Source organism: Carcharhinus amblyrhynchos, chromosome 11 (genome assembly GCF_965287045.1).
Source record: "Carcharhinus amblyrhynchos chromosome 11, sCarAmb.v2.hapA, whole genome shotgun sequence".
In the NCBI taxonomy this organism is placed as follows: Eukaryota; Metazoa; Chordata; class Chondrichthyes; order Carcharhiniformes; family Carcharhinidae; genus Carcharhinus; species Carcharhinus amblyrhynchos.
In genome coordinates this window covers 53,974,904-53,999,181 of record NC_137334.1, presented here as the reverse complement: position 1 = coordinate 53,999,181, position 24,278 = coordinate 53,974,904, and the positions used below count along the sequence as shown (strand labels likewise).

The window sequence follows — 24,278 nt, the reverse complement described above, 5'->3', positions numbered from 1 at the left end:
GAAAGTCCCAGGCTAGCCACATGGACTCCCACTAACTATGGCAAGGTCTATAAGACATAGCAGGCTACAAGATGAAGGCATGTAAAATCACTGGCACCAATGCATCCCTCCCCGATGAGATCAATGCATTCTACACCCATTTTGAACAAGAGGTCAGTGAGAGCAAGCCCTCCATCCCAGATGGCTCAGCTGAATACATATTTGAAGTCGCCGTTGCAGATGTCAGAGCAGCTTTCTCGAAAGTCAACCCACGGAAAGCGACTGACCCGGATGGGGTACCGAAATGGGCACTCAGATCCTGCGCCGATCAGCTGGCAGTGGTTTTCACAGACGTCTTTAACCCCTCTTTACACCAATCGGAGTTACCTATCTGCTTCAAGAAGACCACCACTATTCTGGTACCAAGAAAAGCCAGGCAGTGTGCCATAATGACTATCATCCGGAGGTCTGACATCCATTATGACTATGAAGTGTTTTAGTCGTGACACGAATCATTTCCAGCCTCCTAGATTGCTTGATTCCACTACAGTTTGTCGCTTATCGTTGCAACAGGTCCACAGCAGACGCTATTTCCCTGGCCCTGCACTTAACCCTGGAATGCGTGGATAACAAAGATACTATGTTAGACTCCAACTTATTGATTACAGCTCAGCCTTCAACACCACTGTTTCTACAAAATTCATCTCCAATCTCCATGGCCTGGGGCTTGGCTCCTCCCCAGGTGACTGGATCCTAGACTTCCGAACCCACAGACTGCAATCAATAAGAATAGGCAATAACACCTCCTCCATGATCATTCTCAACACTGGTGCCCCACAAGGCTGTGTCCTCAGCCCCTTACTGTACTCCTTATACACCTATGACAGTGAGGTCAAATCCTCTCCAACTCTATTTTCAAGTTTGCTGATGACACCACCGTAGTGGGTCCGATCTCAAACAATGATGAGACGAAGTACAGGAAAGAGATAGAGAATCTAGTGAACTAGTGTAATGATAATAATCTTTCCCTCAATGTCAACAAAATGAAGGAGAGAGTTATCAACTTCAGGAAACATAGTGGAGAACATGCCCCTGAATACATCAACTGGGATAAAGTGGAAGTGGTCGAGAGTTTCAAGATTACCAATAACCTGCCCTGGTCCCTCCATGCTGATGGTAGAATTAAAAAAACCCAGCAACTTCTCTACTTTCTCAGGAGGCTAAGGAAATTTATTGTTGCAACGATAAGCGACAAACTGTAGTGGAATCAAGCAATCTAGGAGGCTGGAAATGATTCGTGTCACGACTAAAATTGTCCATTACAACTCTCACCAACCTTTACCGATGCACAATAGAAAGCATTTTTTCTGGTTGTATCACAGCTTGGTACGGCTCCTGCTCTGCCCAAGACCACAAAAACTTCAAAGAGTTGTGAACGAAGCCGAGTCCATCATGCAAACCAGTCTCCCATCGATTGACTCTGTCTACACTTCACGCTGCCTCGGAAAAGCAGCCAGCATAATCAAGCACCCATGCACCCTGGACATTCTCTCTTCCACCTTCTTCCTTTGGGAAAAAGATACAAAAGTCTGAGGGCACTTTTAACTGACTCAAGAACACCTTCTTCCCTGCTGTGGTTAGACTTTTGAACAGTCCTACCTCATATTAAGTTGATCTTTCTCTATACCCTAGCTATGGCTGTAAAAGGTTAAGGCGCATGGGATACGAGGCCAGGTAGTTAGGTGGATTGAGAACTGGTTGGGAAATAGGAGACAGAGGGTAGTTGTGGAGGGTACCTTGTCGGGCTGGAGGCCAGTGACCAGTGGTGTGCCGCAGGGCTCGGTACTGGGACCTCTCCTCTTTGTAGTCTACATAAATGACTTAGAAGTAGGCTGGTAGAAAAGGTTAAGGCGCATGGGATACGAGGCCAGGTAGTTAGGTGGATTGAGAACTGGTTGGGAAATAGGAGACAGAGGGTAGTTGTGGAGGGTACCTTGTCGGGCTGGAGGCCAGTGACCAGTGGTGTGCCGCAGGGCTCGGTACTGGGACCTCTCCTCTTTGTAGTCTACATAAATGACTTAGAAGAGGGAGTAGGTGGTGTGATCAGCAAGTTTGCTGATGACACCAAGATGGCAGGGTTGGCGGGTACAGAACTGGATTGTCAGGTGATACAACAGGATATAGATAGGTTGGTGCAGTGGGCAGATAGGTGGCAGATGGCATTTAATCCTGACAAATGCGAGGTGATGCATTTTGGAAGGAATAATGCAGAGAGGAGCTATGTGATAAAAGGTAGGCCGATTAGGAGTATAGACGTACAGAGAGACCTGGGAGTGCAGGTCCACAAATCCTTGAAGGTTGTGTCACAAGTGGAGAACGTTGTTAGGAAGGCTTATGGGATGTTAGCCTTTATAGGAAGGGGCTTAGAGTATAAAAGCTGCCGTCTAATGCTTCAGTTATACAGAACGTTGGTTAGACCGCATTTGGAGTACTGCGTCCAGTTCTGGTCACCTTATTACCGGAAGGACGTGGAGTCTCTGGAAAGGGTGCAGAGGAGGTTTACCAGGATGTTGCCTGGCATGGGGGGACAGGGTTACGAGGAGAGACTGAGGAGACTGGGGCTATTCTCCTTGGAAAGGAGGAGATTGAGAGGGGACATGATAGAGGTATATAAGATACTGAAGGGAATAGATAGAGTTAATAGTGAGAGACTGCTCCCTAGACTGGGTACGAACACAAGAGGTCATCACTTAAGGGTGAGGGGGGGGAGGTATAATTTGGAGGTAAGAGGAAGGTTCTTTACACAGAGAGTTGTGGGGGTCTGGAATGCGCTACCGAGTAGGGTGGTGGAGGCAGGCACGTTGGACTCGTTTAAGATGCAGTTAGATAGGCATATGAGTGAAACGGGAATGGAGGGATATGGTAGGGGCTATTAAATAGGGTTAAACCTCTGGAGACACCGGAAGGGCAGGCTGTATAACTAATATGTTTTGTCTTTATTCCACAGGTGGAGGTCCACCTCGTGTCAAGCGAGGGGCATGCACACGGCGGGTTGTGCGTGGGCTGCTCTTGGAAGTCCAGGAGTGGCCTAGTACTTCATGTCGGTGTGTGTGCTTGATCCTGGACCGATAGACGGGCTCCACAACAGCTCAGTGACTAGCACTGCTAGCTGTGCAGATACATGGATTTGGGCCTGTGTCTGTGGGAGTTTGCGCATTCTCCCTGTGGTTGCGTGGGTTTCCTCCGGGCGCTCCGGTTTCCTCCCACACCCCAAAGATGTGCTCTTAGGCTAATTGGTTTCCACCAAATTGACACTATTTCTTCCCTGAATCTGACTGAGTAGGGTCCCATTCGTAGACATGCAGGGTAGAATAGGTGTAGGGCGATGTGGCGGCGCGGGCTCGTTGGGCCGAAGGGCCTGTTTCCCGTGCTGGGTTGTTCTTTGTTCTTTGTTCTTTGTTCTTTGTAACACTACATCCTGCACTGTCTCCTTTCCTTCTTTCTGTACAGTATAGCGTGCAAGAAACAATACTTTTCACTATATACTAGTACATGTGACAATAATAAATCAAATCAAATCAAAATCAATAACTTCAGAACAAAAGTATACATGATAATTCTCTTCTAGTGCAAATTCCTCCTACAGTTCAAAGCGAATGTCATAATGAAAGTGACAAACAGAAAGCTTGCTGGTATCATAAATTCCACTGGTGGAGGAAAGCTATCCAAAGTTTCAAACAAGACTAATCAGTCAATGCCACAGTTATTAAGTGGAGTTAGTAACCAAAGTTCAGGACTGACATAGTCAGAGAAAGATTAAAGTCAAGTTCATGAAATGGCAAAGGTGGATTTTACTCAGACATAAAGAGGAAGATGTCAGAATTGAAAGTGTTATAATCCTTGTTGAGATTGATAACTTTTAAAAAGAAATATGAATTTATTAGTTACCAACATTAAGGAATTGCACAGCAGGATTTCACATTAAGAGTTTTACTGTATCAAACTAAAATCAACATTGACTAAACATTACTTAGGAAGTATTTAGTTCCAAAAGAGGCATTCTGTATTAACTTGTTACAACTGAAAGCCCCACGTCACTTTTATACATTACGCCACAATTACAACAGAAATGTAGGGTGAAATTTTGTTAAGGTGTCATAATCCTGAATGCCACCTGGAGAACTGACAATGTATTGCACTGCCTCCATTTGTGTTGGCTCACTGAACCGTAAGCCAATCAGGCAGTGGTGAGGTGGAGGTCAATGGCAGGCCTTATCCTGGAATCAAGACCGCAGGTGTACAAGTCTCACCTACCGACTTGCTGGCAGTTCTTGGGCTCAGCAGCACCACAGGAAAGACATCGGAGTACCAGAATTGCACTGCCATAGATAAATAATATTGGGAGGGGGAAAGAGGGAGAGGGGAGAGATCATGTGGTGGAGATTGTGGAGAGAGGATCATGGAGAGGGTTCAGCAGAAGCTCAGGGGGTGTCTCTCAGCAAGCCCCCTCTGTCCCTGACGGTTACAAGACAAAGTACTATTCACTGAAGTTCACTGAAGAGCAAGTCTATCATCAGTCCACACACTGCTGATGAGAGCACAGGCCTAGTGGGCAGGTCATGTCATCTGTATGTCAGACAAGCGCATTCCCAAGCAGCTCCTTTTTGGGGAACTCTCTGCTGGAAAACACTCGCATGGAGGGCAGAAGAAACGTTTCAAAGACACACTCAAAGCCTCCCTGAAGTCGCTTGACATGGACATGACCACCTGGGAAACACTGGCACAAAACCGCTCACGAAGGAAGGTGTATTGCTGAAGCATAACTTAAGCGTGAGCTGTGCAAGTCCAGAGCCACTAGCCCAACAACTACAGTACCGACACAAGTCTGTCCAAATGTGCCAGGACATTCCTCGCCCGAATTGGCCTGATCTTTGGACACACCGCAACCAGCCTCAAAATGACTAATGGTGTTGAGGTCCTCATCGATGACGACGGACAAACAACAACAAGCTGGCTGCATTGTTTTAGCTGCTGCGCATGCCACATGGTGATAGGCCACCGGATTAATTTAAGCATTAAATTAAATGATGTGTTTGAAATACTTGAAGTGCAGTTAAATACTGCATGTTATAAAATGATACACAAAACATGGTGGGGGTTATTCTCCCAACCCGTTGTGCTGCTCTAGCAGTGCAACAAGCTGGTAGACATCAGCGGAGGCTGTTTAGCAGATTCCCCGCTGGGGTCCATAGCCACTGCACATCTCTAACTTGAGTCATCAGCTCCGTGCTGGAAATTGGTGAGGAGCTGATTTAAATATTAAAATTTGAATTTAAATATCACTAGCATCTCCCCACCCACCAAATGTGATTCACTCCAGCAGGGTTACAATAGCTCCACACAAAAGGGGATCTAGCGGCCAACCCCTCTGAAAGGAACAAAGACCATGGAGGCTGTCCCCCCAGGAGGTCAGTTGTAAAGGGGGAGATCCCCTTCAGGCATCGGGCACTGTCAAGGGAATGGGGTCGGACGTGAAGTGGGGCCTAAAGGGGCCAATTGGTGGGGAGGTTCCTGCTGCCAGTCTGCATAGGGATTGGTGGCAGAGGGAGGTAAGAGGAATGATCAAGGCTGGCAATCGAGGTTGAGGTGTTGTGGGGGTTGAGGGGAAGGGGCTGACACCAGGGCTGGCCCGCAGACGTTCAGGAGGCTAGCAATCAGGGGATGGAGAGGGGAGTCTCAGGGTTGGCCAGTGATCGGGCTGTCCAGCAATCAGGTTGGCCAGCGATTGGGAAGCCGACAGTGTGGAGCTACTGTGCAAGCGCCGATCTCGATGCTAACAGATCGGTGCATGCACGATGGCCCCCTCAGCACTATGCTGCCGGCCTCTCCAGTGGGAATAAATTTTCAATGTGAATCTCCTTGAGGCACTCTGCAGTGCTCAGAATGTCGGAGATTCATTTTGAAAATCCCGCAAAAAAAAAGCTCAGTGAAAGTTACTCCAGCTTTTACATAAATTCAGCACTTAGAATTTTTTGGCAGAATTGTCCCCAAGATATATATAATTGCAAGCTGAAAAAAATCACTTTTTTCTGAAAAGAATTAGGTGAAGTTATATTAACTCACATATTGCAGTACTTGTTTCATGAATTTTTTTTTAAACATCATTTTGGCCTTAAGGAAAACAATATTTACATGTAAATTGCTCTGGTAATATCAATCATATGTGTATTAGTTGTGATTGCATAGGTGGCACAATGGCACATAGCACTGCTGCCTCACAGCACCAGGGACCCAGGTTCAATTCCAGTCTCAGGTCACTGTCTGTGTGGAAATTGCATGTTCTCCCTGTAGCTGCATAGGTTTCCTCTGGGTGCTCTGGTTTCTTCCTACAGTCCAAAGGATTAGGTTGATTGGCCATACTAAATTGACCCTGGTGTCAGAGAATTAGCAGGCTAAATATATGGAGTTAAGGGAATAGGGCATGGGTGCTAATATGGTTGGTGCAGACTTGATGGGCAGAATGGCCTCCCTCTGTACTGTAGGGATTCTATACAACCCAACATGCTAGATTTGGTTAGTCATAGTATATTCTGGGAAGTTATGTACATACATCGCTGTATGTACCACTGTACATTTTAAAGGATGTATGGGTATTTGTGGTATGGACCTGCCATTTTTAAAGGGCTCCCAAGTCATTCCAACTGTTGCATTATGAATATTTCATCAAGGTTCTGGATAACCCTTGGAATCGCACCTGTTTCGCATAGGAGGACTGGTGCCGTTTTTCAGTTTACCATAAAATAGTGATGGATCAGCTATTAGTGGGAATAGGATAGAAAATACTGCCACCTAATTTTGATCTTGTTACCTTTGCCAAAAAAGAACAGTATCCGGCTAAAACCAATTAGAATCATAGAAACCCTACTGTGCAGATGGAGGCCATTCAACCCATCAAGTCTGCACTGACAGCAATCCCACCCAGGCCCTATCCCTGAAGCCCCACATATTTACCCTGCTAATTCCTTTAATATACACACCCTGGGACACTAATGGTCAATTTAGTATGGCCAATCCACCTAACTTGCACATCCTTGGACTGTGGGAGGAAGCTGGAGCACCTGGAAGAAAACCATGCAGACACAGGGACAATGTGCAAACTCCACACAGACAGTGATCTGAGCTAGGAATCGAACTCAGGTCCCTGGAGCAATGAGGCAGCAATGCTAACAAATTGCCACCATGCCGCCCAGTTCTGTTGATACATTTTTATAAAAGTTCATCTATTTGAAATTTATTTGAACTCCACAAAATGCTTCAATCTGATGTCATATTTTCTTGCAAGTTATATGAAACAAAGACAGAAAAGTTAACATTTGTCAATACTGGTGAAAGCTCATTTGATTAACATCATTCTTAAAAACAGACGGTGAAAAACTTCAACTTAATAAGATGTATATGAAGTTTTAAGTCTAATTTGATCAAACATATTTCTACATTACAAATCGGTTTTAGTTTTCCATGGACTAGTGCTAATACCTCTAAATATCACTGGAATTACATCTCCTCTGGAGTAGCTAAGATGACTAGAATTTTACCAATGCCAGCATGACTGGGAATTTTAATCTGACTACATAAAATTGTTTTAGCCCAGCACTAGGATACAAGGTGGTTACTCATTAGGAATTAAAGATTTAGAACAATCACTTCATTTTACAGGGACCAAGAGACAAAGAGCCATTTATAGTTTTAGTGAAGGCTACTGTTTACCACTGGTGCAGTAAGGAAAATGAGCCACCAACAGGCAAGTACTCAACTCCTTACACTGTGTATTAATTAAACTGTAAAATGGGACTCTCTCCTCATTGTGCAATCTGATGAATAATTAGGCATGTGATTGATGATTGGTTGACTATATTCCCAATAAGCTGAGAGCCATTCACTAGGTGGTTTTACCTATAAGTTTCTGCTTGCAGCTAACTGGATACACAGCATTTAAACAGCTTTTTATAATTTTCAATCACTTTCTTTTCCTTATTTTGAATTTAGCTAACGCAGTCAGGAGAAGTAAGGTGACTTGTTTTCTGAGGATTTAAAATTGACTTGAACACCATTACTGAGCTGGGAGCAGAGAATGGCTGAAGAAAACTCTACCGCAGTGAGTTCAGTTGAAGCTGATGGAATTAGAATGAGTACACAATCAGAAATGATTGATGTTATAGGAGGAACAGAAAATGCTGTTCAGTCAGCAGAAGAAAGGTTCCTAACCGGTGAGTTAAACAAATTTCTTTCATCTGAAACCATAACAACTACTGAGGGAGCTAAATCCACTGCAGAAGAGATGGTTGCAAACACTGGAGAAACCAGTTCACCCATGGAAGGGAACATTTCAGCTGCAGATGTCATTTCAAATATTAAGGACACCGGCTCTTCGACAGAGAAAGCCACTGTATCTACTGAGGAAAATAGCTCACCTGCACAGGAAACCATTCCATGTACTGAAGAAACTAGTCTCCTTACAGAGACTGTTAATGGATCCGCTCAGGAAGCCAGTTCATCTGCACAGGACATCATTCCAGGTACTGAGGAAACTAGTCCGCCTACAGGCACAGTTAATGCATCTGCCCAGGAAGCCAGTTCACCTGAACAGGTGACCATTCCATGTACTGAGGAAACTAATCCCCCTACAGAAACAGTTAATGCATCGGCTCAGGAAGCCAGTTCACCCGAACAGGTGACCGTTCCGTGTACTGAGGAAACCAGCCAAACTTGGGAGGAAAATATTCCAGTCGCAGAGGCCATTCAATATACCAAGGAAACTAGCTCCTCTGCAGAGGAAGTCACTGTATCTGCTCAGGAAACCAGTTCACCCAAACAGGACATTGTTCCACATATTGAGGAAACTAGCTCCCCTACAGAGACAGTTAACGTATCTGCTCAGGGAGCTAGTTCATTTGCACAGGGCACCATTCTATGTAGTGAGGAAACTAGTCACCCTACTGAGACAGTCACTGTATCTGCTCAGGAAGCCAGTTCACCCGAACAGGACACTGTCCCATCTATTGAAGAAACTAGCTCCCCTACAGAGACAGTTAATGTATCTACTCAGGAAGCCATTTCATCTGCACAGGGCACAATTTCATGTACTGAGGAAACCAGCTCCCCTACAGAGGCAGTTAATGCATTTACTCAGGAAACCAGTTCACCTGAACATGGCACCATTTCATCTACTGAGGAAACTAGCTCCCCTGCCGAGACAGTCACTGTATCTGCTCAGGAAGCCAGTTCACCTGAACAGGACATTATTCCATCTACTGAAGAAATTAGCCCTCCTATGGAGACAGTTAATGCATCTGCTCAGGAAACCAGTTCACCTGAACAGGACACTGTTCAACATATTGAGGACACTGTTTCATCTGCAGAACAGGTTACTTTGACTGCTCAGGAAATCAATTGCCCTACAGAGAAAAATACTCCATGTACTGATGAGGCCTGCTTATTTCCAGAGGTGGAAATGCAAGAAACCTCTGCAGATACAACCATGCCAATTGAAATGCAAACCAGTTTCCCCGCTGAACATACTGCCATACTTGCAGAGAATACAGCTGTATCAGCTGAGAAAATGAATCAGCCTCCCGAGCCTAAAGATGATGCCATTCAGTCCACAACAGGAATTGTTATCTCTCCAGTAACAACCACTCAGGATGTAAATCCAGTATCTGAGGTAGATACTTCACATCAATTAATAGAACAGGAAAAGCTAGAAAACAGTCTCATGGAAATCTCTGCCGATGATGCGAGAAGTGAAACAGGTGAAATATTACATCTCTCTTTTTTGGATCTATGGTTAATTGCTCATGTTTAAGCCATACCGTATATCTTTTGATAGAAATACTTACCTACCTAAATGAAGTCCAGGGCATAGTGAACAATTAAAATGTATTAGTTCTTGCTCCTAGCAAACAGAAAAAGGTGCGTCAAATTGCTTCTTATTTTTTTCAGTCGTAACTTTTAAGAGGATTGTGTTGAAAATATGAAGGATGAAAATATTTTCAGATGATACAGACCTTCTCTGATAATGCAAAAGTATGGAAGGTCCTTTTAAAATGAAACAGAGATTCATCTTGGGCATTGGTATAGAATGGGTGGTATCACATCTATTGCTTGTTATATATTCTTCTCAATATTCAATTGTATTGACCAGTTATAAGTTGGTATTTGTAATAGATGATCGATGGGATATTACCTGTTTTGTATGACTGACCAAGATGAATTTTATCTCTCAATATATTTGTTATGTCTCTGTAATCCAGACCATTGGTTTACAACATTAAAAACACAACACCGATGAGAGTCTTTGGCAGAATCAAAATATCAAGCGCTGGAAACACATTAATATTTAAATTTTAGTCCCTACAGGGGATGAGGTGATCCTTTTACCAACAGAAGAAGTCTATAAGGAGAATGGAGAAGCAGTCACAAGTGTAAAAAATCGTAACACTGATGAAAATGGTGATGATGCAGCTGCTGATGAGGAAATCTATTCAGAGGAGTTCCAACAGGGAAATGACTCTTCTGATTCTCCTTCAACTAGTTCCATTCTCAGTTCTCAACCAGAGTCACCAACTAATACTGATTCTGCTGAAGAGCAGCCAGGGGGTTCAAGGAGATCTGATATCACCAAGCACAGCTATTCCAGGTACAACACTGTCTCTTATCGTAAGATCAGAAAAGGAAACACTAAGCAGCGTATTGATGAATTTGAATCAATGTTACATATAAACTAAATACCACAAACAATATTAATGTAATTGTTTTCACTTCTGGAGCTCGAAAATAATTCAATATCTCATTTAAATGCAAATATTGCTCCTTGAATTCAAACTTGCAAAATACATGAAGTACATTGATTAGAGCTATTACCTAATAAATGAGAAAAGTAGCTTTCTTTTGTATCTATCAAACACACACTATTTTGAAAGTGCAATAATCAGAGTAGAATGCATTGTCATTAATTAAACTTGGGAAGAAATGTACTTTAGTGAAGGGTATGCCTCATGCTACTTCCTTCAGATCTAGCTAATAACTTTGTAGATTATCTCACCATTGTATATTAAAAGTGTCTATCAAGTAGCTCAGCAACAGCATGTTAATGAAAAAAGGCTTAATATATTCTCTGCTAAATAATTCAACTTTACTTACTGCAATATAAGTAGTGAATGGCACTTTAAGAGTCAATACGATTTGCAAGGTTGCCACAAAGGAATGCATCACAATTGTTCCTTGTGCAAGTGGATAATCTGAATTAAAGCTTATTCATTTCATGTGACCATAGTTAATTAGGTCAAATGAATATTTTAAGTATGGTTCTTGCTGTTCTTAAAAGTTTATTTTCAAACAAATTACTATATTTTATGATTCTGTACTATTTTGCTGTGAACAAGATGTTCAATTAGCCATTAAAAATTGATAAGGATGAAATATTGAATGTGACTTGAAATATTTAGTGTTATTTCCTGTGATATTTACAAGTTGCTCTTCTGTTTTATTTTTGCTCATCCAACGCCTAGAAATAATAAACCCATACACCAACGATTTTGAACAATTTTCATTATTGTCTTTCACTTCTGACATTCTGCTCCTAAATATAGCACACAATGAAGAACAGTTGATATTGTACTACTTCCTTCGACAATAGAACTGTTACAGAGAAAGTAAGCTTCCTGTTGTATGGACATTCTGTCACTGAACATGTTATGCTTTTCTGTCAAAATTTGGCTCTTTCAAATGCCCTTGTTATCCTGCAATCATCAGCTTAACATCAATACCTTCTTCAGAATATTGTGAGCTAGCAGTATGGAGTGACAAGGCTGGCTCACACTACTCTGCATGATTTACCGGTCAGGATAGCTACAGCTCTGTGGAGGTGTGCTATGTTTCCACTCAGAATGCCACCCATTTGCTGGTTAAAATAGATCTGATAGGGCAATATTTAAAAAAAAGTTTAAAGGCACTTAGAATGTCCATTCTAACACCACTATTTTAGTTATAGAAGTTCCCTCTGTAAAGGCACAGTGATACTAGTTTATCGTATTCAGACTTTTCACCAGATTTTAAGGTGCTACTAATTTATACTGCAGTTTATGTGTCAATGTAATACGTAAACTGAGTTATATGTGGAGAAAATTTGCAGTGCATTAAGGTCTCCTTTTTCAGTATGGTAAACTAACATTACAGTTTTAAATAATATACATTCATTGTAACTAATAATAAATTATTAATTCTTTCATTTATTGTGCTTCCTTTTCTGTAATATTTGTGAGCCCTTTATGTCATCTATTTATCAGATTACTAGTGAACCACAGCAAGTAAGGCACAGCTTTTTATTATGCTGCTCCAGTATGAAAGTGCTGGCTAAAAAAAAAGAAACACAATGGGGGTGATCTGACCAAAAAAATTCTAAGTATCGAATGAACATGAAAACTGGAAAGAATTGCACTCATTTTTCAGTGAGAGAAAAACTCAAATCTTATACAAAGATATACAAAGAACAACACAGCACGGGAAACAGGCCCTTCGGCCCAACGAGCCCGCGCCGCCGCCGTCCTATGTCATTTAGAGAAAAAAATTAGGCAAAGTGCAATTCGCACCAGAAGGGGGAGTGGATGGAATCTATTCCTGCTGGGAAGCTGGCTGATGACTACCAGAGGGTCATCTCCCATGGCTGATTGCAGCCCTAGCGATTCCCAGTTGCAGACTGCACAGTTCCCCATGTGCAGCCTTCAGGCTCCATGCCTCCCCTTAGGCCCCACCCTTTGGCACTGTCCAGTGCCCAGTGGGCATTACCAGAATCCCAGGTTGGCACTGCTTAAGAAGCAACCTGTTCCCGACCACCCTGGAGGGTTTCCATGGTTTCTGGTCCCATTGCTGGTGAGGATTTCCACTGGTGAGGCTGAGAAGGCAAGTGAGCCCGGACAGGTCTGTCCTGGGCTCACTAATACTATTAAAATATAGATTTATATATTTAAATCAGGCTTGCGCCCTTCCCAGGGTCAAGGCTGAACATGCTGGCAATCCAGTGCTAGCATTGCAAAAGGTGAGGAACAGGGCAGGAACCTGGTTGATTGCCTCTCTTGATAGAATCATAGAATCCCTATAGTGCATAAAAAGGCCATTTCTCCCATCGAATCTGCACCGATCATGATTCCTACCAGGCCCTATCTCCATAACCTCACTTATTTACCCTGCTAACCCCCTGACATGAAGGAGCAATTTAGCCAATCAACCTAACCTGTGCATCTTTGGACTGCGGGAGGAAACCCAAGCAGACACGGGGAGAATGTGCAAATTCCACAGTCACCCAAACCAGGAATCGAACCCGAGCCCCTGGCACTGTAAGGCAGCAGTGCTAACCACCGTGCTGTCCTCTTGCGATCCTACCAATTGATGGCCGTGACGAGCCAGGAAGATCGGCCCCAACAATCCTTACAGAGTGAAGATAAATATCTGGAAATATTGTCAGTAATAATAAATTAGTGATTTGTTTTTCCTCTGCTTACAGCACTGCATGAGGACTATTTTGGGTAATTAAGTTGCTACAAGATAACATTTTCCTACTAGGAATGATGAAGGGTGTTTCTGTAGAATTTTTGTGCTTGTGGATTTCATGAGTGGAGTGTGAATATCATACTGTAACTAATGGTTTACAGTACCAAGCCTAAAAAAAGTGCATTGGAAGAATTTATCTGCCAAGAACTTTTCTCCCTTCAAGCACGTTCTTGAAAATTTATTGTTAAATTCTTTACTAACAGGGTGGACTCAATAGCTTCCAGTCCCATTGGCAATGCCATCATATCAGATCCCTATTGCTGTGGACCATATGCGATCCTCGCCGGTGAGTACCTCCACCAGCGAGGCTGCTAAGGCAAGTGAATCCAGAAGATTCTGACCAGAACTAGGTGGCATAGCCTCACTGGAGCAGATTTAGGCCTGAGTTGAGGAGGAACTTCTTCACCCAAAGGGTTGTGAATGTGTGGAATTCCCTGCCCAGCGAAGCAGTTGAGGTGACTGCATTGAATGTTTTTAAGGCAAGGGTAGATAGATTTTTGCATAAAGGAATTAAGGGTTCTGGTGAGCGGGCAAGTAAGTGGAACTGAGCCCATGAAAAGATCAGTCACGATCTTATTGAATGGCAGAGCAGGCTCAAGGGGCCAAATAGCTTGTGCTCCTACTTACGCTCTTACGTCGCACTCATTCCACAGACAGGCATCAGAAAACACATGTATTTATTGCAGTCTTACTCGCTCCACACTCCAAACAACAACTGCCCTTTCAGAATAGTTCCTGAGCAGATCACTCCACGTCCAGGTTCACCTGATCCGTTCCCTTAAAGGGGCTATGCCCCAACATACATAACATTTATAATGGCTATTTGCATTTTTTAAAACTTGCATTATGCAGTTGATATGCGACTGTTTTTTCATCAGATCACCCCGATTAAGTGCATTAATGCACATTTAATGGGGCATTAAATGTGCTAGTGAAGCATTTCAAACACAATTCTATGGAATATGATGTTGATGTATAGTACTTGCTTTGGATTGTGGCTTTACTTTGATTAGGCCAGCACTGTCAATTATAGAACAAGGAGGAATTTGGATTAAATTGTACAAAAGCAAAATACTGCAGATGCTGGAATTCTGTAATAAAAACAGAAAATGCATGAAATGCTCAGCAGGTCTGGTAGCATCTGTGGAGAGAGAAACAAAGTTAAAATTTCAGGTCTGTGACCTTTCATTTGTCCTGAAATAATATTGACTCGCTACTCACTGAATAGTATTATGGAAAATTTACCTGAAAAGGAATAATGCCTCATCCAAAAGTAGCACCTCAACATCACAGCATTTATTACACTGAATTTTCAGCATGGATTACATTCATACCTGGAGTAGGAACTGGAGGGGAACTTTCTGACTCTGAAATAAGTATTAAGCCAAACTGACGTGTCAGTGTAAATCGTTACAAATTGTTCATTGAGCTTCGAAAGCCCTATTTCAACAAAAGCATAGCCTGTTGCACATTGTTCTACTCATATCTGCTCCACAGTTCCATGTGTATAAATTGCAAAATAATTTTATTTTGCTACCAGATTGAGGAACAACTCCTCATTTTCATTATATCTTACAAGTTTGCAATTTATGGAGAGGACTGAACACAACTAATATGCACATATGTCATACAATTCAATATAAGACAAAATCTTAATCTTAATTAACACTTCTTAAACTTACTCCTGTCAAGTAAACATTTTAGTATATTTCCTGGCAGCTAGAAGTACCATTATTAAAACCAAAATCTGCTATTATAAAATATTTAAATATAGCTTAGTCCAAAGTACGAACTTTTTATTTCCTGTTTCCATTCATTGCAACAGTATATAGCTAAATATAGCAAAACTGCAAGTAGTTGATAGCAGTCAGATAATTTATTTTTGGGTTAATGCTCCAACACAGAGTGCCATGGATTGCTAGAACAATTGTTAGTGGTCACAAATCTCATATTGGCATTTCTGAATTTTGCTCATGTCAATAAGGGAAGATTCTAGTTTTTTTTACCTCTCAGCGGCATATCTGAGATTTGGAGCAAGGGCTATCCCCAGGTTGCAGACACCTCTCCAGAAGTTAACTCAGGAAGACTAACAGGAGCCAAAAGCAGGTTATCGGCACACTTGTTGAATGGAGGAACATTGCAATGTATTTACTTATTTTATGAAGGGAGATTTTTAAAAATGGATAAAATGAATGACTTTGCAATACTATTAGTGGCTTATTTAATGGCAAATGAACATTCTCTGCTAATTTGCATCAGCTTTTTAGATCAAATGACTAAAGACAAGAAACACCACACAGCCGTCTGCTAACCTACCTAACACTCAAAAAATTCAATAAAAATGAGCCTGCAGCTAGCAGAAAATATCTCTTTACCAAAATATTAAATAAAGAATCATCATGAGTAAATTGTTTACGATTACTCACCATTAAATGTTTTCCTAATTAAATAGCATTAAACAGCATTTTTTATTTTCTCTACATAGAAAGTAATGCATTGCCTTTTTTATTGCCTGAATCATTTTATATCACTACAGTGTTGACATTATGAAAACAATTATTTATAACTCAAGCTGAAAAAAATGAATCACATTCCCATGTCTGCAGCTATTTTGACCTTCATTAACAAAATGACAATTCTCATGCAGAATAAACGCATGAATCATTGCACTAGTCCAGAAGAGAAATTTATACAAAAAATATTTTATTTCATTGTGTGTTTTAAAATATTTCTTACTGCTGGATTTTGCAGTTTGTAGATCCTGTGTAACTTTGGCTGTATTTGCATGTTAAATAGTGACCCCCTCTGGCAGATTAGGCACATAACCACACGTGACATTACGATTTCAAGTTAGCAAAATTCCGATAATCTAATTTGAACTATCAATTGTGAATATTGCTAACGATGTACTTCTTCAGTCCTCCGGCCATGACCTCCATCACTGGCAGGGCAAGGTGGCAGATCTAGACTGCATTCTAATTGGAACAGGGTTTGAGCCTCTGCTGTGGGTGCCAAGCTGATCCACACTGGCCATCCAACTAATTGGTTGCCACGGCATCAAGAATTGATGTGGTAACACCCTCTTTCTACAGCTCCAGACTACAACATGCATGCAATGGTGATGGTAGGGGTCCAATTTTCATTTCATTACATGGCTGACCAGGCATCTCCCGCATTTGCCATCTGCCACTGGCGCATGTTGGAAGGGCTTACAAATTGATACTTAGACTATTTGGTCACATCACACACGTTCTTGGTTACCAAGTCCTGAAGTCGAGCTTGAACCCAGAATTTCTGGCTTAGAGACAGGGACATCATCTGCCACAACTCAAAACTTCCAATTATGTGTTAAACATATTTTTAATTATGGTACTTTGTTCCTGATGTCCTATAGCCTAAGCAAATTCAGCTTACTATTTCGTCAATTACTCTGCTGATCTTTATTAGGTTTGTTCCTGTACAACAAATGTGTTATACTTCCCATCTCTGTTATCAAGCAGTTGCCTTTCTACTAGTTGCAAATTATTCCTGGTTGTGATTAATTCATTTACAAGTTTGAATTACAAGATGTACAAAGCTTACAGAATTACAGTTGATCAGCAAAGCTCTCTAGTGAATATCTATTGTAAAATATTGTCCAAAGCACTTAAAATTAATGCTTTTATAAGTTAAAGAAATAATTTAATCACAGCAAATAGCATTAAAAATATCCTTTTATTTAGTTTCCAATGATTGGAAGTGTTATAATGAGTGAAATAAAACAAAAATTTGAATGCCTAAAAGTAAAATTACTTTTAAAATTAATTTAACTCCCCAATCTTGACATTGGATTTGAACAGTTAAAGCTCCTGTCTTTCTAAGGATATGAAAGAATAGTTTAAAAACACTCAACAGAGGGAAAATGTCCAAATTACATTAATTCACAGAAGATTTACACTTGTTGTTACAATAAATTATTTTCCACAGTTTTCTAAAAAAGATAGAAAAATACACCACATTAGCAGATGAACAAAATAAGTTTTGGCTTTTCTGCAGGAGTAGAAAAATATTTGTTCATGCCTGAAGCCAAGCATTGCTTAACTCCCCGTGTTCCAGTTCTTTCAGGTTCTCATCTGGAAATATTTATTTGCATGTTACTTAGGATGGCTCAATGTTCTTTGTTCAATGTTCACTGATATGAGTGTCCATCCAATCAAATATCATTTCAAACAATTACAACACTTTAAAAATACTTATGACACTAGAACTAGTATCACCATTGACAACTCCATCAATCTTCATAATAGTTGGTAAATTTCCATTTTTGGAGAGTGTTGGTTGGATCACATGTGTTTAGGATCAATATTTTTCCTAATGAATTGCCTTCTAAACACAAAGGAAACTGAGAAATCTCCCAAAGAATATGATCTTTCTACAAAATAAAAATATGCAATAGTTAGCATGTCTCTAACAACTTGAAATGGACATTCTATACCATATTTTAAACAGACAACTTTTGCACCTTTAAAAATCATAATCCTCTCCTCCTCTTCCCTGAAGTTATAGCTCTTGGGGCTAAAGGGATGATCAGAATATTGAATTTGATGAGCAGTAATGATCAAAATGAATGCCAGAGCAGGTTTGAAGGGCCTACTCCTGCTTCTTTTTTCAATGTTTCCATGTTATTTCTATGACATGGAGGAAAAAAATGATGAAAGCCATGGGGACAAAGGAATTGACATTCAACAACCCTTAAACCTCTGAAAAGTACTATGTTGGATAATTTGAAAATTACCATAAGGGAGGATAAGGGAAGGGGATATTAAGCAGAAATTTATGGAGTTAGGGTGGAAACTTAAGGCCAAGTCAGACAGAGTGGTTATCTCGGGACTCTTGCCTGTGCCACGGGATAGTTTAGAGCGGAACAGAGAGAGGGAAAGTTTGAACTCGTGGCTGAGGGGACGGTGCAGGAGGGAGGGGTTCAGGTTCTTGAGCAATTGGGGCTCATTCTGGGGAAGGTGGGACCTCTACAAGAGTGATGGTCTACACCTGAATCAGAGGGGAACCAATATCTTGGGGGGAAAATTTGCAAAGGCTATGCAGGGGGGTTTAAACTGATTCAGAGAGGGGGTGGGATCCTGAGTAGCAGGGATGAAAGTGAGGGGGGCATAGATGGGGACTGCAATGCACGGCATCGTGGGGGTGGAGCAGAGCACGGTTTGAAATGCGTATACTTTAATGCGAGGAGTATTCGCAATAAGGTGGATGAACTTGCAGCGTGGGTCAGTACCTAGAACTTTGATGTTGTGGCCATTTCGGAGACTTGGATAGAGCAGGGGCAGGAATGGTTGTTGCAGGTTCTGGGGTTCAAATGCTTCAGTCGGAGTAGAGAAGGAGGTAGGAGGGGGGGAGGGGTAGCATTATTAGTCAAGGATTGTATCACAGTGTCAGAGAAGAAGTTTGACGAGGACTTGTCTGTTGAGGTAGTATGGGCTGAGATTAGAAATAGGAGAGGCGAGGTCACCCTGTTGGGAGTCTTTTATAGATCTCCTAAAAGTTCTAGAGAGGTTGAGGAAAGGATTGCGGAGACAATCCTGGATAGGAGTGAAAGTAATAGGGTAATTGTTATAGGGGACTTTAACTTCACTAATATTGATTGGAATAGCTATAGCTCTAGCTCATTAGAGGGGTCAGTTTTTGCACAAAGCGTGCAGGAAGGTTTTTTGACTCAGTATGTAGATAGACCAACTAGAGGTGAGGCTATATTGGATTTGGTGCTGGGAAATGAGCCAGACCAGGTGTTAGACTTGGAAGTTGGTGTGCATTTTGGTGATACTGACCAGAATTCGGTTATGTTCACCTTAATGATGGAAAGGGATAGACTGGAACCTCGGGACAGTAGTTTTAGCTGGGGGAAGGGTAATTATGAGGCTATTAGGAGAGAATTAGGAAGCATAGGTTGGACTAGGAGACTACAGGGGCTGGGAATGTCCGAAATGTGGAGTTTTTTCAAGGAGCAGCTACTGCGAGTCCTTGATATGTACGTCCCTGTCAGGCAAGGAGGAAGTGGTCGAGCAAGGGAACCGTGGTGCACTAAAAAAGTTGTTTCGCTGGTTAAAAGGAAAAAGGAGGCTTATGTCAGGATGAGACTTGAGGGCTCAGGTAGTGCACTGGAAAGCTTTAGATTGGCTAGGAGGGAGTTAAAGAGTGAGTTAAGAAGAGCTAAAAGAGGACACGAGAAGACTTTGGCTGATAGGATTAAGGAGAATCCTAAGGCGTTCTATAGATATGTTAAGAACAGAAGATTGGTTAGGGCAAGATTAGGGCCAGTTAGAGACAGCAGTGGGAAGTTATGTGTGGAACTGGAAGAGATTGGAGAGGCATTGAACCAATATTTCTCTTCAGTATTCACGCAGGGAGACATAAATGTAGCTGTGGAGAACACTGGGTTACAGGGTTGTAAACTGGATAGTACTGCAGTTGATAAGGAGGATGTGCTAGATATTCTTGAGGGTTTGAAAATAGATAAGTCCCCTGGGCCGGACGGGATTTACCCTAGGATTCTCTGGGAGGCAAGAGAGGCGATTGCAGAGCCTCTGGCTCTGATCTTCAGGTCATCGTTGGTCACAGGTATAGTGCCAGAGGATTGGAGGATAGCAAATGTTGTCCCATTGTTTAAGAAGGGGAACAGAGACTTCCCCGGGAATTATAGACTGGTGAGTCTTACTTCTGTTGCGGGCAAAGTTTTAGAAAAAATTATTAGGGATAGGATTTATAGTTATTTAGAGAGTAATGTATTGATTGGAGATAGTCAGCACGGTTTTGTGAAGGGTAGGTCGTGCCTTACTAACCTTATTGAGTTTTTTGAGAAAGTGACCAAAAAAGTGGATGGGGGTAAGGCAGTTGACGTGGTATATATGGACTTTAGTAAGGCGTTTGATAAGGTTCACCATGGAAGGCTTCTGCAGAAAATGCAGATGTATGGGATTGAGAGTGATTTAGTTAATTGGATCAGGAATTGGCTAGCAGATAGGAGACAGAGGGTGGTGGTTGATGGAAAGTATTCGTCATGGAGTTCGGTTACAAGTGGTGTGCCTCAGGGATCTGTTTTGGGGCCACTGCTGTTTGTAGTTTTTATAAATGATCTGGATGAGGGTATAGTTGGGTGGATCAGTAAATTTGCTGATGACACCAAAGTCGGAGGAGTGGTAGATAGTGAAGAGGGGTGTCATAGTTTACAGAGAGACTTGGACAAGTTGCAGAGCTGGGCCGAGAGGTGGCAGATGGAGTTTAATGCGGAAAAGTGTGAGGTAATTCACTTTGGCAGGAATAACAGATGTGTAGAGTATAGGGCTAACGGTAGGACTCTGAATAGTGTTGATGAACAGAGGGATCTAGGTGTATGTGTACATAGATCCCTGAAAGTTGGGAATCAAGTAGATAAGGTAGTTAGGAAGGCATACGGTGTCTTGGCGTTTATTGGTAGGGGGATTGAATTTAGGAGCCGCAACGTCATGTTGCAACTGTACAAAACTCTGGTGCGTCCACACTTGGAGTATTGTGTGCAGTTCTGGTCCCCACATTATAGGAAGGATGTGGAGGCATTGGAGAGGGTGCAGAGGAGGTCTACCAGGATGTTGCCTGGTATGGAGGGAAGGTCCTATGAGGAGAGACTGAGGGATTTGGGGTTGTTTTCGTTAGAAAGAAGGCGGCTAAGAGGGGACCTTATTGAAACATATAAAGATGATTAGAGGTTTAGATAGGGTGGACAGTGATAGCCTTTTTCCTCGGATGGAGAAAGCTAGCACGAGGGGGCATAGCTTTAAATTAAGGGGTGGTAGATATAGGACGGATGTCAGAGGTAGGTTCTTTACCCAGAGGGTGGTGAGGGATTGGAATGCCCTGCCTGCTGCAGTTGTAGATGCGCCTAGTTTGGGGGCGTTTAAGAGATCCGTGGATAGGTTTATGGATGGAAAGGGATTGGTTTAGGTTAGAGGGTCATTGCTTTTTTAATTGGTCGGCGCAGCATCGTGGGCTGAAGGGCCTGTTCTGCGCTGTAATGTTCTATGTTCTATATAGGACAATTAAAGGAGTCAGAGGGCCATACTGCTTATTTTAGATTTTTGTAAAGGATCTTTCAGAATTCACAAAAAAGATGGCAACAATTTTCTAGACAAGTGGGTCTATCAACACAAACTAAGCTAGAAAACTAGCAGAAGTTGATGCAACGCAAAAAACCTGATACTTCATATCTCCAAGCAAGGTTTCACCGAAAGTCAGCAGATAACAAGCTGTAGTCGTAGCCCGCTGTTGATCATTTTTATTGTAGGGACAAAATCCAAAAATATATAAAAGAACTTTGTAACTGTGATGAATTTATAAGTCACTGAAGGACACACATTCTGAAGGGGCTAAATGAACGGTGGAGGCTCTAAAAGCATGTTATCCTTGCCTCTCCTCCACATTGTTCCGCTATTCCCCACCTTGAACTTCATAATGCAGACTCTGGAAGTTTGGAGCCTAAAGTAATTCTGACTTTCAAGTAGGATGGGTAGAATATACTGATGACTTCAGCCAGGCTAATGAGGTTGGCTTGCTCGAGTATGAACGACCTGTTGAGTCCAAATTGATGATTAAATTAGGGAGCCAGATGCTCCCTATTAAAGCAGATATGTCAGTCTCCCAGCCTGCATTTAGCAGGGAGCAACTGAAGAGCTGTTGGGTACAGATATATGGTGTGAATAAAGTAACTTGGTGACGAGACTTTCACCTCAGTGGAGTCATTATATAGAGTTATAGAGGTTTACAGCATGGAAACAGGCCCTTTGGCCCAATTTGTCCATGCCGCCCTTTTTTTTAATCCCTAAACTAATCCCAATTGCCCACATTTGGTTCATATCCCTCTATAGCCATCTTACCCATTTAACTGTCTAAATGCTTTTTAAAAGACAAAATTGTACCCGCCTCCACTATCACCTCTAGAAGCTTGTTCCAGACATTCACTATCCTCTGTGTGAAAGAATTGCCCCTCTGGACACTTTTGTATCTCTCCCCTCTCACCTCAGACCTATGCCCTCTAGTTTCAGACTCCCCTACCTTTGGGAAAATATATTGACTATCTAGCTGATCTGGGCCCCTCGTTATTTTATAGACCTCTATAAGATCACCCTTCAGCCTTCTACGCTCCAGAGAAAAAAGTGCCAGTCTATCCAGCCTCTCCTTATAACTCAAACCAACAAGTCCCGGTAGCATCCTAGTAAATCTTTTCTGCACTCTTTCTAGTTTAATAATATCCTTTCTATAATAGGGTGACCAGAACTATACACAGTACAGTACGTATGTTCATTAATTAAAAAAGACTTTCAAAATAACTGAAACAAAATAAATTGGGAATGGCTACAGTTAAAAGGGGAAGCTGACGAAATAATGATAATTTTCATAGTCTGAAAATTATTTTTAATGTAACCAATAAGAATCCTTGTTCTAGTATGAAGAGTTCACATAATAAACATGAATATATTATTTTACTTTGGTCAGGAATGAAGGGAGTTGTGTGGGGGGGGAGTCAATTTTTACAAGAGGTGGGAAAACCCACCTTTTGTTAAGTCAGTACTTACCAAAGTTGGTTCATCTATAAAAGACCGATGAAGCCACCTTAGATTATTGTTTCTTTTATCACAGGGTTTCATTCCGAGCCCCTGTTTCACATCCAATAAAGCTATGCACATGTCCATCTGTTTAATTAGCCTTAACCATGAATGGCTAAAATGTTGGTTCTGTGAAGAAAATAAGCTTTTAAAACTTTTCTGGCAGGAGGTACTTCAACCACCCTTCCTGAATAATCTGAAGCATGATTAATCCTGCAGGCAACAAGACACTGGAAGCGGTAATGTAAAAAAATGGTTCAATTTCAAATTATTTTGCATACTTTCTCATTGGAAAACATTCAAGGGGTATTTCTTTGCAGCTGCAAGACATAAATTGGATGCAGTGAAATAGCACTATCAATGAAATAGCAATGAGGTCAACACACACCCTCAACCACAAAACAAAAAGTCTACTCTCCCTTTTCCCAAAAGACAGATGCATGTCATGCCATTGCAACCCCAAACACATGTAAAGAATGGCAGATACATTTTAATTCAGGCCAATTAAATAGGAAACATTGACCTGTTGACTAATGGGAGAGCTAAAAAAAAATTGTGGAATTAATAATTAATTCAAGGGAAATACACAATCAATTTGAAGCTATTGGTAACAAATTTAAGAATAATTTGGCTTTGGAATGCTGATATCATTTATTTCACCAGCATTCTTGAAGCAGGGTGAGCAAGATACATCTCAGCACTGGAAACTCAGAACAGTACCTATGATGCTAAGACTTGAGGTGGGGCAAGGTGAATAGGTTTGTGGAAGGCAGGTAACCTGGTGTGGAGATGGATGGATATTATGAAGGTTCACTTAAGTCACTTTTGACATTAGGGAATATTCATGCAAAGCCTGGAAAGCTAAATTGTATTGCAGAAGGCACTATGACGAAGATTGGACGTAAGTGGCCAAATGACCATTTCCTATTTCAAGCTGCATGTTCTTATGTTTGATCTTAACTTTGGCAATGTCTGTAATCAATGGAAAAGAAAACTGGACAGGGTGCTGATATGTGGCCTTCCATTTTTTGCAATTACCAAAAGCCCTCTTGTTTCCTATTGCAATAT

The 24,278-nt window shown here is 41.7% G+C and overlaps 2 protein-coding genes across 4 annotated transcripts in view; one reads left to right on the top strand and one right to left on the bottom strand.

Moving 5' to 3' along the window:
* Positions 1-7,891: 7,891 nt before the first annotated feature.
* ermn (ermin) lies at positions 7,892-12,205 on the top strand. The gene is made up of 2 exons (XM_080198246.1): positions 7,892-9,788; positions 10,387-12,205. The coding sequence occupies exons 1-2, from the start codon at positions 8,111-8,113 to the stop codon at positions 10,761-10,763; spliced, it is 2,055 nt and encodes a 684-aa protein (XP_080054372.1). The 5' UTR covers positions 7,892-8,110; the 3' UTR covers positions 10,764-12,205.
* Positions 12,206-16,670: 4,465 nt separating this feature from the next.
* The window catches only part of galnt5 (polypeptide N-acetylgalactosaminyltransferase 5), a 66,831-nt gene continuing 59,223 nt past the window's right edge, over positions 16,671-24,278 (bottom strand). Inside the window, exons 9-10 of one of the 3 annotated variants that reach the window (XM_080199099.1) lie at positions 23,181-23,339; positions 16,671-17,995 (exon numbers count right to left, since the gene is read on the bottom strand). In XM_080199099.1, the coding sequence (XP_080055225.1) occupies positions 17,855-17,995; positions 23,181-23,339 (300 nt within the window). In that variant the 3' untranslated portion in view covers positions 16,671-17,854. The remainder of the gene's footprint in view (positions 17,996-23,180; positions 23,340-24,278) is intronic. The other 2 variants (XM_080199101.1, XM_080199102.1) reach the window with 2 other exon arrangements.

Excerpts from the sequence above, each read along its gene's own strand:
- ermn (XM_080198246.1), top strand. The coding sequence starts at position 8,111 with ATGGCTGAAGAAAACTCTACCGCAGTGAGTTCAGTTGAAGCTGATGGA. Across the intron at positions 9,789-10,386 it reads TGATGCGAGAAGTGAAACAG|TCCCTACAGGGGATGAGGTG; the intron begins GTGAAATATTAC and ends TTTAAATTTTAG.